Source organism: Vitis vinifera, chromosome 12 (genome assembly GCF_030704535.1).
Source record: "Vitis vinifera cultivar Pinot Noir 40024 chromosome 12, ASM3070453v1".
Classification (NCBI taxonomy): domain Eukaryota; kingdom Viridiplantae; phylum Streptophyta; class Magnoliopsida; order Vitales; family Vitaceae; genus Vitis; species Vitis vinifera.
Genome location: NC_081816.1, coordinates 18,835,480 through 18,853,606, shown reverse-complemented (window position 1 = coordinate 18,853,606; position 18,127 = coordinate 18,835,480). Strand labels below are relative to the sequence as shown.

At 34.2% G+C, this 18,127-nt stretch overlaps 2 protein-coding genes across 5 annotated transcripts; both read left to right on the top strand.

The window, feature by feature from the left end:
* The first annotated feature begins 330 nt into the window (after positions 1-330).
* LOC100254864 (uncharacterized) lies at positions 331-4,151 on the top strand. Of its 4 annotated transcripts, XM_010659520.3 has the most exons (7): positions 353-440; positions 1,664-1,708; positions 2,576-2,645; positions 2,760-2,865; positions 2,997-3,085; positions 3,415-3,567; positions 3,771-4,151. In XM_010659520.3, the coding sequence occupies exons 3-7, from the start codon at positions 2,616-2,618 to the stop codon at positions 3,924-3,926; spliced, it is 534 nt and encodes a 177-aa protein (XP_010657822.1). In that variant the 5' UTR covers positions 353-440; positions 1,664-1,708; positions 2,576-2,615; the 3' UTR covers positions 3,927-4,151. The 4 variants fall into 4 exon arrangements, with proteins under 4 accessions (XP_019078844.1, XP_010657821.1, XP_002276553.1 ...); XM_010659519.3 differs by lacking the exon at positions 1,664-1,708 and having other exon boundaries at positions 332-440; positions 2,568-2,645; XM_002276517.4 differs by lacking the exon at positions 1,664-1,708 and having other exon boundaries at positions 333-440.
* Positions 4,152-7,225: 3,074 nt separating this feature from the next.
* Positions 7,226-17,690, top strand: LOC100249740 (partner of Y14 and mago). The gene is made up of 4 exons (XM_002276538.5): positions 7,226-7,754; positions 8,320-8,436; positions 15,910-16,158; positions 17,308-17,690. The coding sequence occupies exons 1-4, from the start codon at positions 7,554-7,556 to the stop codon at positions 17,449-17,451; spliced, it is 711 nt and encodes a 236-aa protein (XP_002276574.1). The 5' UTR covers positions 7,226-7,553; the 3' UTR covers positions 17,452-17,690.
* The last annotated feature ends 437 nt before the right edge of the window (positions 17,691-18,127 follow it).

Sequence of the window (18,127 nt, the reverse complement as noted above, 5' to 3'; positions counted from 1 at the left end):
ATAAGTGATTTTTCATATTTTTTTAAAGTGTTTCCTAAAATTTGTTAAACATCTAATTTAAAAAAAAAAAAATTATAAACTACGTTTGATAGTAATTCTAGAAAGTGTTTTTGGTCTTTCTAATACTTTAAAAGATAAAAATTTTCAAATATGTAAAATCCTAGAATCACTTCTTAAAATCACTATCGTAGTTTAAAAACGCTTCCTAAAATTTATATCAAACATGTTGTTAATGCCTCCGGGATTGAAAACCATGAAAAGTGAAGTGAGCTAGTTGCAAAAATTTTATTCAGCCCATTCATTAAAAAACTGGGTGGCCCAAATTTCAGCCCATTATCACTAGACTCAACTCACTCAGAGTGAAGTGAACTAGTTGCAAACAAGCATTCAATCGTTCCTTCGCCAAATGCTGCGTTTCGGTCTATCTCTCTGAGTCTAAGGTACTCTCCCTATCTTTATTCCCAATTCAATAGATCAACTTCTAGGTTTGATACAATCGTTTGGATGCTCAATAAATAACGAGAAAATGAAAGAACTTTTGAATCGCTAACTTTTCATCATCTGGGGATTTACCTAGATTTCTTGTTGAGTTTTTTAATATTTAATTTTTTTTTTTTATCTTTGTTTGTTTGTTTTGGATTTCTGGTAACAAAGAAAGTAGGCGATATGACATTGTAATCAAAATTTTGTTTTCTTTTGTTGTTCTTCATTTTCTTGGTGACCAAACAGAGTCGGAATTCGTGCATTTTAACTGTGGAATGCTATTGCCAGGGTTTCTCTTTGGAAGAACTATTGCCAGTTTGGGTTACAGTGAGATTTGGATTAACTGTCTGGCGTAGACAAAGAAAATATCAAAAAAAGTATTAAATTTTGTAAAATTTTGGGAATATAGAGCAAAAAAATGCCACTTTACCCAAAAATCATATGCTGAGGGGTTTTCTTTTTTTGTTTTTTTTGGAAGCAAAAGATGATAAATAACATAAGAATCAACATTTTCTCTTATTTCTCTATTGTCTTGGAAACCAAACAGCATTGATGAGTCTATCAACATTTTTAATAATTTTTAGAGATAATATGAAACTCAAAAATTGATCAGAAAAAAAAAATGTATTAGTATTCATTTTGATATAAATTAAAAGTTATGTGTCTCCTTTAAAAAATAAATTAAGAAATGAAATATTAGAATGATTTATGTGATTGGTTATGTTAGAATGAATCATGCGATTTTTTATATTAGAATGAGTTGTATGATTTTTTAAAATATTAGAATAAAATATGCATTTCTAGATCCATTTATCCTTCTAGTTCTTATTATTGTTTTTAAAATTGATGGCAATGCACATGGATTGCATGAGGTTTGTTTGAATTGAGATTTTTTTTTTTTTCTTTTGTTTTTTTTACTCTGTTGGAATACTTTCACATTCAAAATATCATTTCCAGTCCATTTCTTAACCATACTAAGCAACCAATCTCATAGGAATGGATTTTGTTTTGGTATTTTCTTTAGGTTCAAATGATCTACTTTCTATGATATCTACTTGTTTTTGTCAATTAAAATACCCAAAGATTTTGGGCTTTTAAAAACTAATCCCTTAAAATTCCTATATGATCAAATATTCGATACCTGCTCTTTTCTTTCTTTCTTTTCTTTTTTTTTTTATAGATAAAAGGATGTATATTAAACGAGAAGAGAAAGCACCAAAAACAGGTTGTCAAAATTCCTATATGATATCTTCTTTTTTTTTTTACTTATTAATATACTATACTTCCAAAAGATTATAATGGTGACCAATAACGATTATATCAAAAGAAGTGTGAATGTAAAGGAAGAAATATTATAATAACAATCCATAGACTATGAGAAAGAGATGCTGAGCAGCATAGTTTAAAAACTGCTGCATACATGAGAAATAGTATTTCTCAAGAAAGATTATTTAAAAAATAAAAATAATAAGAAAGAAGGAAAGATGACAAGAAATAGTTAATTTTAAGAATAATTGAGAAAGTTTTGAGTCATTAAGCATGCGTTTGACAGTGATTTTGATAAGTGTTTTTGACATTTCTTATACTTGAAAATTAAAAAAAAAAAATTGGTGTTAAAAAGACTAAAAACACTTCATAGAATCACTGTCAAACGCACTCTCTAACTTTTCCAACACTTGAAAATTTTTATCTGTTAAGTATTAAAGATGCTAGAAACTCTTTCTAAAAAGGAAGCGTTTCTAACCTTTCTAATCCTTAAAAAATAAAAATTTTCAAATGTTAGAAAGATTAGAAACATTTTTTAAAATTACTACCAAACACACTCTAAATGTATGAGTTTATGTAAGGCTTGAAAACCTAAGGGGGGGGGGAGGAATTAATAAGAAAGAAGGGAAGATGAGAAGAAACAGTTTTATTTTAAGAATAATTGAGAGAGTTCTGAGATATTAAATATATTTGAGTTTACATCTATATAAGGTTTGATTACCTTTTAGTTTTGAAAATTGAAATAGAAAGGGGGTTTATACTTTGTGGTAAAACCATAGCCATATTAAAAATAAAAGTGATTTTTTTTTCTCCCTCAGCTTTGAAGGATGAAAAAGACAACTTGAGAGGGACGAGCATCTCACTTCATGGTCATGGTACAAATGAAGGGCTCCATGGTATGAGGTCCAACATCTCCTACAATGAATTATGGGCTCTCTTGGAAATGCACACCATCTGTTTGATAGAATTACTAAATACTAATTTTGTTGTAAATCACACCTTGTTTTCAGCTTTCTAGTATGACTCCTGTCACTGCTCCTACACTACAATTCAAGTCTTCTGGTCTCTTTGGAACCCATTCAAATTCTATTAGTTTTCTTTCCATGCCCATTACAAGTAAGTGGAAGTTGAACCCTTTGCTCCTCATTCTTCTCTCTTCCTCCTTTTATGGTATAATGTTCTTCTGTTTTGTGTTTCTCCTCTAGTTTGGCATTCTTGCTTATTGTATCTTGCGTACACTGCTACAGATTCTTTTACCAAAGCAATGGTGATTGAAGCAAGGGCAAATGCTAAGAAGGACAGTGCAAAAATCCGAAACAGAAGATTGCAAAGAAAGGTGTGTTTTCTCTGCACTTCACCAAAATAAGCTCTTTCTAAGATCAATTTGTCCTCTTGTATAATTTTGTTTCACTTTTTGGTATTAAAATGCTATTTATGGAAGGTTAGTTTTTTTTTTAATTGATATTACATAATAGGGGATCAGTATATATTATTGCATGTTGTATTCTTTTGGTAAAAGACAAATCATGAATACCCTGTTGTTGATGTCTTGCCTACTTAAATGTGGCTGAACTCGTGTTCTTAGTTATTTGTTGGAATGCCCTGTTTTGAGTAGGATAGAGTTGTTTGCTGATCTATACCGTGATTTTGCATTGTCTTGACCAGTTCAATGGCTCCCCTACAAAACCAAGACTTTCAGTATTTTGTTCAGCCAAGCAGTTGTATGCTATGCTAGTAGATGACCAGAACAAAAGGTGTTTATTTTATGGAAGCACTCTGCAGAAATCTATTCATGGGAATAACCCTTGTAGCGCCATTGTAAGTACACCTTGTATGCTTAAAGACATGTTCATGCTTATGATAAAGAAACCTTAATCCTTTTTCAAATTAAAAAATTTTGTAGGCCCCATAACTTATTTTAATTTCATCTCTTCTTTTGTTGTCACCTATAGACCCTCTAATTGTATTGTATTGTTGATCCGTTGTTTTTGTTCTTTTTTTTTCACATTTGATTCTCTCAGGAAGCTGCTGAACGTGTTGGGGAGGAGCTTGTGAAGGCTTGTATCGATCACCAAATTAATGAAATATCATCTTATGATCGCAATGGTTTTGCCCGTGGAGAAAGGATGCAAGCCTTCGAGATTGCAATTTCTCGTCATGGGTTCTTGCCTAGGTAGATAGATAGATAGATTCTTGTCTAGATAGATAGATAGATACGCAGATAAATAGATAGACAAATAGGTAGATCCATGTCTAATTTTATCAGACAATACTTGGGATTCAAGAGTAATTTTGGTAGGATTTCCAAGAAGTGTATATGGGTTTGCATGGGTTATTTTTTTTTTTTTATATTCAAAATTATTAAGAAAAAGCATTCCTAAAGATTTTAGGCTTTTAAAAACTAATCCCTTAAAATTCCTATATGATCAAATATTCAATGCCCACTCTTTTCTTTCTAGGCATCTTTCAATTAGATTATATTACCCATATATTGTCAAAATTTTATCTTAATTGATAAATAATTTTCTTAACTATTCGTAAAATCACATTTTTTACTTGTGAAATAGGTGTTTCGTAAGAGAGATTATTTTAAAAAATAACATTTAATAAGAAAGAAGGAAAGACAAAAAGAAATAGTTTTATTTTAAAAATAATTGAGAAAGTTTTAAGCCATTAAATATATTTGAGTTTAGTAAGGTTTGATTACCTTTTACTTTTAAAAATTCAAATAGAAAGGGGTTTATACTTTGTCTTAAAACCATAGCCATATTAAAACTAAAACATTTCCAATTAATTCTCATAAGTGAATTTTTATTTTTATTTTTTTCTCCCTCAGTTTTGAAGGGTGAAAAAGACAACTTGGGAGGGGACGAACATCTCACTAGGCATTGCCAATAGAACCCACATGGTCAGGGTACAAATGAAGGGCTCCATGGTATGAGGTCCAACATCTACCATCACACCACAAAAAAACACCCCAATTTTTTTTTAACTGTGCAGTGCTAAGAACTCCTTTTTAGCCAACCTTCTCCAAGTGCCTCAATAATAGTGGTGTAAAAGAGGCCAAACAATTACAAGAACTTTTCCTGTGCTTATTAATCAACTACAAGGATTACAAAACTAGATAAGTGTCTCAACACTTATACACTGAGTCAAAGAACATATAATCTGTCAAACCTTTCTCCTATATGCGTCTCTGATATGCAAGAACCTTTTATAACCCATTGCTTATAGTTTTCATTTTGAATTCAAATTAGGAGCCTGGAGGTGGTAATGCAACCGCCATAACCACCTAGCTGAAGACACCCTTTGGAATCGAGGTCTCTTTGCCCCAACTGTAGCCAATCAGCCATCTTCATGTTCCCATGATGCTGAGCCTAGGCTGCTACACTCCATGTGTCTTCCTAAACGGATGCAACTCTTCACGATGCCCTTAGCCAACCATTCCTTTCAAGTCATCTCTTCAAGGAGCAACTGTTGATGAGTCCCCAACAAGGTACCTTCTCCCCACAAGGTGTCTCTTGTCAATGGGTGCCTACTAAGGTGCCTCTAAGTCAAGGGCTTTTTGAATCGACATGTTACATTAGTCATCCAATTGTGTCCCTTTGATTCATCATTGTGCCTTCCCCTTACTGATGCTTGAGCCCACGTCATGTCAAGGTGTCCATGGCAACAGGCTTGTCAGGCTCCTTGATGCCTTGCTCATGCCATGCACTACCAACCCACTGGTCTAGTTGCTGCAACAACATCTCATGTCAAGCCATCTTGACCATAGCATCAAGTCATGGCATTGCACCCATGGCATAGTCATCCTCGTGCTTAGGGCATTGCACCCCTATGCCATGCATAGGCATCCTGTATGAGTCGGTTGTATGTGTCTTGTCACCCCATCGAGTCATGGCAATAATATTTTATTGCATTCTATTATATTATTTTCAACATAATAATAAATCTATTTAGAATAAATTAATCATACTTGCCCTATGATTTTAATTCATATCATACCAAAAATTTTAATTAATATAAAAAAAACCTAAATAAATAACATTTTCTAATGTTTCTAAAATTCTTCTAATTTAATTTTAATTCGTATTAAAATTCCAACATGTCATTAGGTTTTTTTTTTTTTTTTTGACTTCTTGATGATGCATCGTTACAATCTTTTTCTATCAGTTACTTAAAATTTTTTATTTTTAAAAATAGAAATTTCAATATAAAAAAGAGAAATTCTTATGCAAAAAGTATAGACTTATATTATGTTTTTAAAAATTACTTTAAAAAAATTTAGAACTTGAAGCAATAGAAACTTTTTAATACCTCAATGTTTTTTAATAAGTTTTTAAAAAATCATTACATCATCAATGTGAACCTCTTATATAAAAATTACTATAATTTTCTATTTTTAAAAATATAAAACAAAAAATATATCCAACCGATCTTTAATCGGAGTATTGCCTTATTCAATTTTCAAGGTTGATATCAAGGATTCATAATTGTTATTTTTTCTTATATTTTGTCAATAATATTAATATTGTCATCGGTTTTTTTGCTTTGAAAAAAAAAATCTTGACAATGTTTACATTGTTTCTCATTACAATCTTTTTCTATTATTTACTTAAATTTCTTTTATTTTTTCATGAGACAAATTACGATGATTTTTATATCTCATCCGTTTTTTAATCCTTGATGATGTTTACATTGTTTTTCATTATAATATTTTTCCATTATTTACTTAAATTTATTTTTATTTAAAAAAAAAAAACTTTTGTGTAAAAACTAGAAACCATATATAAAAAGTATAGATTTACCTTATATCCTTAAAAAAATTTAAAATTTGATATGATAAAAAAAATTAATTAGTTTTCAAAAACTATTACATTTTAGACTTAAGCCTTTTAAGAGCTAATGTATTTTATATAAAAATTATTATTATAGTTCATTTGGTTGTAATATTAGACAACGCTTTTAATTTTTTTAATATTTAAAAATTTTAATTTTTTATGAAGACAAAAATTACTGTCAAATACATTCTTAATTTATGTTATTAAAAACAAAAAGTAGAAAATGTTTTCAAATGAATACTAATCAGTGAATTATTGGATCAAATTTTAAAAGTTGATGTCATGACTTCGTAATACTATCATTTGTTCTTATAGTTTGTGATAATATTAATGTTTATCTCATCTTGATGTAAAATAAAAATATCATCAAATCTTAAAAAAAAGAAAAAAAAAACCCTAAAAAATTGATCAAATATTAAAGACAATAATAAAATATTGTTTATTAAAATAAAAATATCATCAAATAACAATATATATATATATATATATATGATCAAATATTAAAAAGGATAATAAAATATTTATGTTAAATATTTTTTATTAATATATAAAATATTGTAAAATTTTATTTAAATTTAGCTCAAATAATAATGTGGAAACAATTAAAATAGTTAAAATCATATTCTTAAAGAAGTTTGAATGAAGATGGAAAGGTTGTAGGTTGTAAGTTGTAACCCACCAACCATATTTTCAACTACTTTATATAAATTAAGTAATATTATTTGAGAAATAATTTTGAAAATTTTTTATGAATATAATTTTATTTTTTTTAAATAATCTAAAAAGAAATGTTTGTAGAGAGAAGAGGTGAAGTGAATTTAGGGTTTTTGATTCTGAGTAGCTCAGAATTGGAATTCTCTCAGACCCAAATGCATCCAATGGAAATGTGGTGAAGTGAATTTTCCCTAAGATTCCCAACAACCAAACCACACTACTACTCCACCCCTGAAAACCGAACCCTTCATGGCCATGGCTGGCAGTGACGGCAGAGAAGGAGAAGAAGAGCTGAAACAGTTGGCGGAGCTCAGCAAATCGCTAAAAGAAGGAGAGAGACTTCTAGCTCCGACTCGAAGACCCGATGGTACGCTCCGAAAACCTATCCGAATTAGGGCTGGCTATGTTCCTCAAGACGAAGTCGCCATTTATCAATCCAAGGGCGCTTTGGTATGTGCCCGTTTTCATTCAATTTCGCTTGGTTTGTTTTGTTTTTTTCTTGCTCTCTGTTTGGTTGCTGGGAAAGCGTGGAAAAATGGGAGGGAAATTCGAATGATGATGAAAAGAAAAGAAAAGTGCGACTGTTGTTCTTTGCGATCCCAAATGATGCAAAGTTGAAAACTTTTTTCAATTGCCTCTTATTTTTCTCTTACCCTCAATTTGGTTGCCGAGAAAGCGTGGAAAAGAGAAAATTTTGAATGTTGGCTCAACTGAGAAGGCCGCTCTGTGGAAAGTGGTTGGGTCCCAAATGATGGAGAATCTAAGACTCAAAACTTTCTTTCAACTTTGTCTTGTTTTCTCTCTTACCTTCCAATTGGTTTCCAATAAAGCATGACAACATCAGAGAAAATTCCGAATGTTGGTTCAACTGAGAAGCTGGATTGTTGTTATGGGCTTTGTGGGAAGTGTTTGGATTCCCAGATGATGAAAAAATTATTCAGAATTTTCTTTTTTTCCTACAATTTCTTGGAAACCAAAAGATGCATGAGAGTTCTGTTGTAATTTTTTGATACAGTGGAGGAAGGAGATGGCTTCACAGGAAGGGCCTCCCGGTTATGATCCACCTACGGATGCAAAACCTAAGACCAAGTCTGTTAAGAGGAATGAAAGAAAGAAAGAGAAGCGACTACAGGTACTTTTGCTCTAGCTATTTTCTTTTTTGTTCCTTTTGGGTGATCAACGCAGTGTTGTTAGCTAGCTGGCTTCATTCTCCTACATGGGTTTTATTGGCCAGAGTGAGTCTTGAATCAAATAATTGATTTTGGTGCTTCACTGATTGTTACGAAATGTTGAAATATGGACTTAGAAAATATGATTTGGTTTCTATTTGCAGACTTTTGGATGGAAATTTCCTTGACACAAGAGAATCCTAATTCTATGTGCTGCTTGTCATCAAGCTTGCACCCAAGTTAGGTGTGATATGGATATGGATTTCTTTACATGCTCATGGTTTGTTATGAATGTTCTTTTTCCTTTACTATTAAAATAAATTTCTTTGGGAGAAGAATAATATGCATGATGTAAAATCAATGATTTGTAAATTTTATAGTAGGAATCTCTAGGTTTATAAGCAAAATAATTTGAAGAGACAACACAAAAGTTCTCATTCCTCTTTCTTGAGTGCTGTCAATTGTGACTTCCAAGCTTTCGAGCATATGGGATCCTTCCTAGGGATCAAAAACAGTGTAAGGGACATTTTCAGTTGGATAGGGTTTGGGAGTACATAGGGGATAGGATTTGTTGGAACTCCAAGTTCAGAAGACAGATTTATGATTGGGAACTAGATAGGGTGGAGGTCTTTCTTAGGATATTGCAAATGTAAATGATTTGTAGGGACATTGGCTAAACTTGAAGTGTGGCAAATTCTCAATCGCATTTTTCTATTACTCTTTATCTATTAGAAGAATGAAGGTGTTCCCTGCAAGCATTGTTTGGAACCCTTGGGTTCTGGTGAGAATCAACTTTTTCGCTTGGGAATCTACATGGGAAGGATATTGATGTTGGATAAGCTCAAAATGAGAGGCTCAACAGATGTTATTTGTGCAAAGGAGAAGAAGAAATGGATGATCACATCCTCCTACACTACTCGAAAAGGGAGGAGGGGAGGTGGGGGGCAATCTTTTATTGGTTCTTCTTCCTCTATTCCATGAATGACACAAACACCCCGTCCTTCATGCCTAGACTCTCAAATTCCTCCTAGAACTTTCTGGGACACATCCTGAAACTTAGAGTTATGTATCATAATTTCTGGTTTGTTCCTGAGATCACCTCTTGAGCAGCTCTGTATTTCCTCCTCCAATCAACCCTTACATTCAAACTAATGACCATTGTAACAACAAACTACAGCCCAGGAGTCCACTCAAAATGTTCAGCCTATTACCCTTACTTAGGGGGAAGAGGGTCCTTTTAGCCTTTTCCCTTTCTTTTATTATAGAACCTTGCCCACATATTTTGACCTTGTTTTCTCCATCACTATTGCTCCCAAAATGGGACTTTAGTCTCTAGTCTTCATCCATATATAAGTCTCATACTAATCCTTCCCATGCTGACCAAAGGATTCAAAGATATGGTTTGATTGTGGCCATAGTCCCCAATAGGACTATTGATCTTTCCATGATGTGTTAGGTTGTAGAATAGGGAAGCTGCCCACTTCCTATTTGGGTCTTCCTTTGGGACCCTCTTGTAAATCTTCCAAGATGTGGGATGCTAGGGAGGAGGGATTTAGGGAAAGATTAGTGATGTGGAAGGGCAATAACTTTCTAAGGGTGAGATACTTATTCTGATCAAAAGCACTTTATCAAGTCTTCTGATTTATTTCATGTAAGTTAGAGAAAAGACCTCTTTTGGTTAATTGGAGCTTAGTTCGTTTGGGAAAGAAGGATGGGGGCATTGGAGTTTGCAACCTCTCTATCCTAAGCAAGGCATTGCTTGGTAAGTGGAATTGGAGATTTGCTACAAAAAGGGAATCTTAATGGAAACAAGTCATAAGAGGCAAGTTTGGAGAGGAGGAAGGGGGTAATGTTCAAGATGGGTGAGAGATGGTTATGGAGTGGAGGTTTGAATAGCCATCAGAAATGAATGGAAAGGTATAATAAGCAAGTCTTGTTTCTTAATTGAAAATGGGAGAAGAGTTAAATTTTGGAAAGATTTGTGATGCGAGGATCAAACATAGGATGAAGCCTTCCCGAATTTATTCTCTTTTGCTTCTAACAAAGATGAATGGGTGACATACGCATGAGAGTAGGTTAGGGAAGGGGGTGGTTGGAGCTCTTGTTTTTTAAAGTAGTTTAATGATTGGTAGCTTGATGCAGTGGAGAGTTTCTTTCGGTTATTATATTCGTTGTCAATTGAAAGGGAAGTGGAGGACTAAGTTGGAATGAGTCCAAGTGTGGCATTTTTTCAGTTAGATCACTTGTTTCTTCCTTGTCCAAGGGATATAGTGAGCCTTTCCCGACTAGTATAGTGGGAAGCACTTAAGCACCTATGAAGGTAAGTCTCTTTGCCTAGGAAGCTTCTTAGGATAGAATTCTAATCCTTAACCAACTCAAAAGGAGGGGTTGCACTCTCCCGTGTTACTTGTGTAAAGGGGAGGAGGAAACGACATACCAAATTACTTTTGCATTGCTTCAAAGTAAGAGTGATGTGGCACTTGATTTATTCTCTTTTTTGGAGTGGAGTGGGTGATGCTTTCGTCAGTCAGAAGGAACTTGTTGGATTAGCATGACTCTTTCATGTGGAAAAAAGGGGAAAAAAACATGGACAGTCACTCCCTTGTGCTTGATGTTTGCTCTTTGGAGAGAAAGGAACAAAAGGATCCTTAATGATGTTAAGCAGTCCTACCAAGCAATCAAATCCGATTTTATGTATACTTTTGTGAATTGGGTTAGGGTATATATAGAGGACCACACAACAACTTCTATTTTAGATTTTGTAACTTGGTTGAGCTTAAAGTAAGGAGAGGGGTTTTTTGTTTCTTAACCTTCTCGCTTATATTAGGCACTTTTTTGTATACTTTGTTTGTACTAAACTACACCTCCCTTTAGGCGCTTTTGATATATGTTCTCTTTCGCCTATAGAAAAAATGATCTTTCCATGATCATTTAGAAGGAGAGGTGGAGATGAAATTTTTTGTGGGTGAGGCATAAGCCTCAAGTCATTTTAATTATTTATAAAATAAAAAAATAAAAGTAGAGAAATAAATATGAAGGTTGGGGGTTGTGATCTTATGAAAAATAATGAATCTAATTGCAGAATGAGATAGTTTTGTTTAAAAATCCTTTATTGTGATGGGAAAAGAACAAGCATCTCTCTCTCTCTCTCTCTCTCTCTCTCTAGCTGTTTAAGAACTGATTTTTCTTACATTGGTCTCTTCATTAGGTAGTGTCTCTCCACCAATAGTTGTGACAGCACTTGTATCAAACATTGTTATACTGCCAACATTGCCGTTCTTGAAACTCCATTCCCTTGAATACTCATTGAGATGTAGGAGTGAAATTCTTTAGACTTGTGAAAGGAATATAAATAAATTACAATAGAACATATCGGTTCAGCTTGTTTTTTGCAATTTTTACAAGAGATAAAATTAAAAGTGAGAGCAGAAAAGAATATAGAGAAGACGCAGCAATCATGGCCTTATTAAATGAAATTTTGCTACATTTTCTGGTAGGGAATGAGGAATGCTAGTTTTCCTTTCGCAGGAGATGTGAGACACCAAATTCCCTCAAAAATCTGATTCACTTGGATGGAAAATGAAGGTCATAATGATTGATAAATATTCAAAAGAAGAGATCCTTTTTGGTGCTGCTGCAAGAAAACATGATAAAGAAGCAATAAATAATATTTCATTGCATTGTAGTACAGCTTAGGAGATCTAGATGTTCATTTTTATCTTTTGGGATAGCATGGGTTATGCCGAATTCTAATAAGGAGTTGTGTATGGATTGGAAGGGATATTCAGTGAAAAAGATGATTGGGTTTACTTGGAGATCAGCCCCTATATTATTTTAGGTATGTTAGGAAAGAAAGAAGTATGAGGGTCTTTGAAGTATGGAGCTTCTGTGCATATGATCAAATTTTTGGTTTAAGATCTCTCTAGTCTACTTGCCTAAAAGGTATAATATATAGAGTCTACTCCTTTAGGTGTTAGGAATGTCTTTTCAGGGGGAAGGATATGTTGTTGGATCTCATTGACAAGTTGATTTGCATGCAATTTGTTTTATTTTACCTTTTCTAAGGTGTTTCTGATACAATGTTCATGTGTATGTCATACAGCCTCACCCTCAATGATGCCTGTTATGAAATTCGGTCAATTATAGAAGAAAAAATATAGTTCATAGTAAAATATTAAATTCCTCTAATAACAATAAACTAAAACTTAGCCATCATTGTATCCATTACTGCTACCCCACCATTACCCTCTTATCTATTTTTTAAATTTTGTGGTTGTACATGCCACCACTCCATCTTTTTCAACATTTCATCACCATTGTGTTATTATGTCACCACCAATACAAACTAGGTTTCTGCTACCATCAACACATCAATATCATCACATCCACTGTCAACAAGTTACTACTAGTTACACCACCTCCACCACACAATCACCAACTTGCTACCACTTCCATCCCCTTGTTACCGGTGCTGGTGTTCTGTTTTTTGATAAACAAATTAAGGAAATAAATATTAATAGTTATTAACATTGGGGCCACAATCTGAATACATAGGAAGTATACAAGGTGCATCAAGGGGAAGAGCAAAAGAAAACTCTCATCTAATCCAACCCAATACCCAATCTATTAACAAACTTAAGGAAAGACAAATTTAACATTTACCATAGAACATATTTGATCATGACAACAAACTCATTATAAGTTTTTCACCACCAGCATTTTTTTTTTTGATAGGAAACGACAAAGGGATATATTGATAAAAAGGAAGTACAAGAGAAGGATGATGAATCCTCCCACCAAAGAAAAACAAAACTACAAGGAATCAAATACAAGAAAATACAAACTAAAAACAAGCAAACTCTCTAGGTTAGAGTTTTTCACCACCAGCATCAAATGGCCAAAGCCATAAAAATATTCTTCATTTCTCTCTTTTGATGTAGTAAAGATGTAATCTTTCATGCCAGCTTCCTCCCTTGACCCACAAAATTGGCATGCCATCCTTGCAAAATGTCTTCGATTGTCCAAGAAAGAACCCCAACAAGAAGAGCACCAAGGACCATAAATTGGACCACAATTGGGATAGAATATGATCTCCCAACTCTTCATAATTCTTGCAAAGATAGCACCCATTACCAAAGTCATCTTTGACTCCTGATCATTTGTGAGAACTTTTCCCTATACCACCTTCCAAGCAAAGAAGCTAACCTTGGACAGCACCTTTGAGGCCCAACGGTAAAGATGTTGCAGCTACTAAACACAACTTCTTATAATAGGATTTTACTAAGAAATTGCCCTTTCTAGTGACCTCCCAAACCAGCTTATCATCAAAATTACTCCAGATTGTCACTGACTTCCAAAGCAGCAGAAGCTTTTCCACTTTCTCCCTACTTTCAATTATAAAATCTCCACCTAAACCTAAGACTCCAACCACCCTGCATCCCATCCTTAAGATTGCAATAGTCCACCACCCAAGTTTCTTATGAGCTGCCTACTTTGAGGACCAGAAAATGAACCATAATAGGTGCCTTGCCACCCCAGAATTTGGTCCAGAGGCCGTGACTGAAAAAAATGATGGTTCTTACATGAAAGTCTCCCCACTCTACTAATGGCTTTCTAGAATTTAGAAACATGAGCCTCCCTGCCACCCTCAAACACCAACCTTCAGCAATCTCATCATGCATCCCCATTATGACTCCCCCCTATTGACCATCATGCCTACTAGCCATTCTTGGTTCCCCAAAGCTACTTTCTGAGGAAAGCATTTTTAGAGCTGAAAGCCTTCTGATGTCTGGTCCTCCCTTGCTCTTTTCAGAGCAGACCGCTTCCCACCTTTCCTCCTGCTTTACCTTTTATATTGTATGTTATGTTATTTGTGTTTAATTTGGATTTTAATTTCTTTTCCAGCATTTTTTAATTTGAAGAATCTGTTCTGTACTGATTCATCGACTGATTCAAAGGGTGATATTAATGCATGCTGCATATGTAATATCCAACCCTTTGAATAAAAAATCTGGATTCTTTCTCATTGTGATTATTGACGAGACCCTTGGTGTCATTTCCTAGGAACCTTGATTTGATTGCTAAGATTCTCTTCATTCTGCCTCACCCAAGTGAGATTGCTTAGGAGGATTTAAATATGATAACCTAGGAACCAGGGTGTGATTTACCAAGATTCCCTTTTCTATCCTTCACCTAAGCGAGATTGCTTAGGAGCCTTCACGTAATTGCCAAGGATTCTCTTTTCTTTTCTTTTCTTTTCTTTTCTTTTCTTTTTTCGTGTGTTTTTTTGTCGTCTTTGATCTTTCATCCCATTATACAATAAATAAAAAACCTCTATAGTGCTGAAAATTTTATGATCCTGCAGGAGCTTTGGCCTTTCTATTTTTATTTTATTTATTCATTGTTTCTTTTCTGTCTCATGCCCTTCATCTATTGTACTTGTTCTGTTTCTTATCGGGGGGAGAAAGAGAGAGAGAGAGAGAGGTATCTTGTGAATTAGGAAACATCTGTAAGAAAACCAGGATGAGAAAACTTGTAGGAGAAATAAGGAAGAGTGACAGATGAAGATCTGTAATTTTGCTAGTTTGAGCTTTGAGTCTTGACTCTGACACCTGCACTCAAGGTTGAGAGTCCCTGTTGGGATTAATAGAATATCACCAACTTGTAAGCAAAAGAAACCTCACCACAGAAATCAATATGCTTGACACTTCTGATTCTTTTTTTATAGGAACTTACTGTTTTACTTCAAACTAATGGGAAATGCATTCATGAAGCCTCTATGCAACCGGGGACTGGGGCCTTGTTTATTCTATCCTAATTTGTGGAATGAGTGCCCAACGTATTCCATACTCTAAGAATCTTAGACTAACAAACGCACATCAGTTAGAATAACAAATTATACTTTTCTTATTCATGCAATCTGTGCCCATGTCCTTCTTCGATTCTTCTTCCATTTAATCAACTGTCCAAGCTGAGCAGTTCCTTTGGTGTTAGAAATATTAACAGTTAGTGAACATAGCTGGGCATGGGATCAGAGGAAATTGTATGGTAAACAAAGTTATCTGATTTTCTTGGATGGAAATCATTGTCATACCAACAGTCCCCAGTTTCTGGTGCACTACATCACTTTTGATACATTGAAGGAAAACTTCCATAAGATGTAGAACTTATTTTATCAAATGACTGACATGTCAGCTCATCAAAGGTTTTATGAAGTTTATAAATCATGTAGGGAGATGGATATTGTTTGCAACAGGCCTCACAATTACTGGGAATAGAGTACTCTTTTTCATATTTCTAGTTTTCACCTATATTATCAATACCAGGCAAATAAATTTCATAAAGTGTGTGAAGTTCACAGTAAGCTGCTGCTTGCTTTCCTATTTCTCTTTCCTTTTCTCTGATTGGAGGTAAATTTAATAAATTACTTGTGGCAGGCTGCACTTGATAAGGGTAAGAACTTGGAGCAAATGGTAGATGGAGAGGTTAACCAAGATGGAGTGCTTTCTGCTGAAGATGTGAATCATGGATCAGAATTTGTCGAGTCAGTGGCATCTCAGATGAATGAGCTAACAGTTACTGAAAATCCTACTACAGTTACTCCTCCTTCAGAGTCAATAGAGTGTCTAAATCCAGGGGGAGCTGCTCCTGATATTGATAAAAGAATCCGAGCATTAAAAAAGAAGGTATGAATTCTTATGCTCCTGTGTTCCCTAGGAATGGTAATCACTGATTTTTAAACATTATATTATCTTCAACAAACTGTTTTACGAACTGATCTTGTTCTCTAAGGAACATATAGCTCTGTTCTTTTTTTTTTTAATCATTATTGAAAATGTTTAACTCAACAAAGTTTTATAACCCAATCGCTTAAGGTCCATTATTGGATCCTTTCTATTATTCAGTTCTAACTGAGCCCTTTCGTCTGTTCTTATTATTTAAAAGAAAAAAAAAAAAGACAAGAATTTTTGGTTTGATGTCAATATTGTTCACTGCATTATTTGCCGTGTGCAGTTTCTAATGAACATACTCTAGTGGAATATTTTTTGTGAGAAAATGCTACTGAGATTTTAAATATTTCAATTTCTGGGATTCTATTTGTTATTTCAAGAGAGCAGATTTATTTTTTTCTAGAGTTGAAATGATCAACTATAAGGATCTTGTTCAAGACTGATGTGAATATGAAAAATGCTACATGGGGATGCATGCAAATTCCAAACGAAACCTGTGGGAAGAAGCCTTAGTTGATCACAACCACTGTAATATGGAACTCATTCTGAAGGTATGGACCTGCAGTATAAACTCTCTTATGCAGGTCTTGACTCTTCTGCTTAGGTGTTTGAGAGAGAGGGATTCACTCACTCACTCAAGGTTCAGATCTGTTGGATAAGGATCTCTTCTGTGGCTCTTGGCTGTTGTGCTGAATGGCACAATAGTAATTGCTAGTTTGAGAGAGAGGGATAGAGAATTGGGCCTGTCTGAATATATCTGGTCACCCAGCTTTCATCAGGAGAGAATTGGATCTTTCTGCTCGTTACTACGGTTACCCAGTTTTCATGAGTTAGAGAATTGGCCCTTTTGAGTAATTATGGGTGGAGCAGTTGACGACATGCTCAATTTCATTGTCATTCTTAGATCAACTACTTTATATAAATGTCGTCAAATCTACTCCTGTAAGGCAATAGGTTTACATCTTAATCCATGACTTTCCTCTTTAAAGAAATTAAGAATGTAATTCGAGAAGGAATTAGAAATGTGAATGTTTTTATTTTTTTATCTATCTAGTTTCAGTTAAATGTCAGTAATCATGCTATGGTGCATATTTACAACTGCAGATTCGGCTCACAGAAGCCCAACAGCAGAAAGCGTCACAGCAAGAAATGAAGCCAGAGCAATTGGACAAGATGATGAAACTGGAAGGTTGGCAAAAGGAGCTAAAGCTTTTGGAGGACAAAAAGGCAGAACTGGCAGCATCATGAGTTGAGGTTTGTGTTAGGGTGATGAAAACTGGGTAGCTTCTTATTCATGGCTGTTTCATGAAGATGTAAACACTACTGCATTGCCGAAACAGAGGTTTATTTATCCAGATTTTGTTCTCCAGCTAACTATGGTAATATGTGTATGTGTAGAGGACCATATGCATATATATGGGTCCCAAGTCTTTGCACTCACACCCACCCCAAGTGGTAGGATTCTGCATTAGTCTTATTCGGCTTCATTACTGTGTTTTTATGATCTTTCTTCAACATCATCAGCTTCCTGCTTTAATCCAGTGTTTTGACTTTATCCCTCTCACGATCACACACGTCTAAGCTTTGAACACTTTACTCTTTTTATTGAAACTCTAAGTTGAGGTGTTTTATATAGAAAAGATAATCCAGGTATGTTATGGATTTTTGTTTTGCATTTTTCATTGATACTATTTTGGGTCTTACTAAAGCTAGAAATGATGAAGATTGGTCCATCCGTATGATTTTGTGTACTCTTAAGATTGAAACTAAACAAGGGATGTCATCTAATGAAGATTGATGAAATCCTGGAAAACCAGCAATTGCATTGAAGTTTTTGATGTGTTTTGTTTAAGTGTGTCAGGTTTTTGAAGAGAGACCAGGAATAAAAATCTGGAGCGGCTTCGAACAGAGGTGGTAAAGTTTG

What these genes read in the sequence shown, in the direction of transcription:
- LOC100254864 (XM_010659519.3), top strand. Translation starts at nt 2,616, where the DNA reads ATGGTCATGGTACAAATGAAGGGCTCCATG. An exon ending in TACAAATGAAGGGCTCCATG is followed by an intron (nt 2,646 to 2,759) that starts GTATGAGGTCCA and finishes CCTTGTTTTCAG; the next exon opens with CTTTCTAGTATGACTCCTGT. An exon ending in ATAACCCTTGTAGCGCCATT is followed by an intron (nt 3,568 to 3,770) that starts GTAAGTACACCT and finishes TGATTCTCTCAG; the next exon opens with GAAGCTGCTGAACGTGTTGG.
- LOC100249740 (XM_002276538.5), top strand. Translation starts at nt 7,554, where the DNA reads ATGGCCATGGCTGGCAGTGACGGCAGAGAAGGAGAAGAAGAGCTGAAA. An exon ending in ATCAATCCAAGGGCGCTTTG is followed by an intron (nt 7,755 to 8,319) that starts GTATGTGCCCGT and finishes TTTTTGATACAG; the next exon opens with TGGAGGAAGGAGATGGCTTC. An exon ending in TCCGAGCATTAAAAAAGAAG is followed by an intron (nt 16,159 to 17,307) that starts GTATGAATTCTT and finishes TTACAACTGCAG; the next exon opens with ATTCGGCTCACAGAAGCCCA.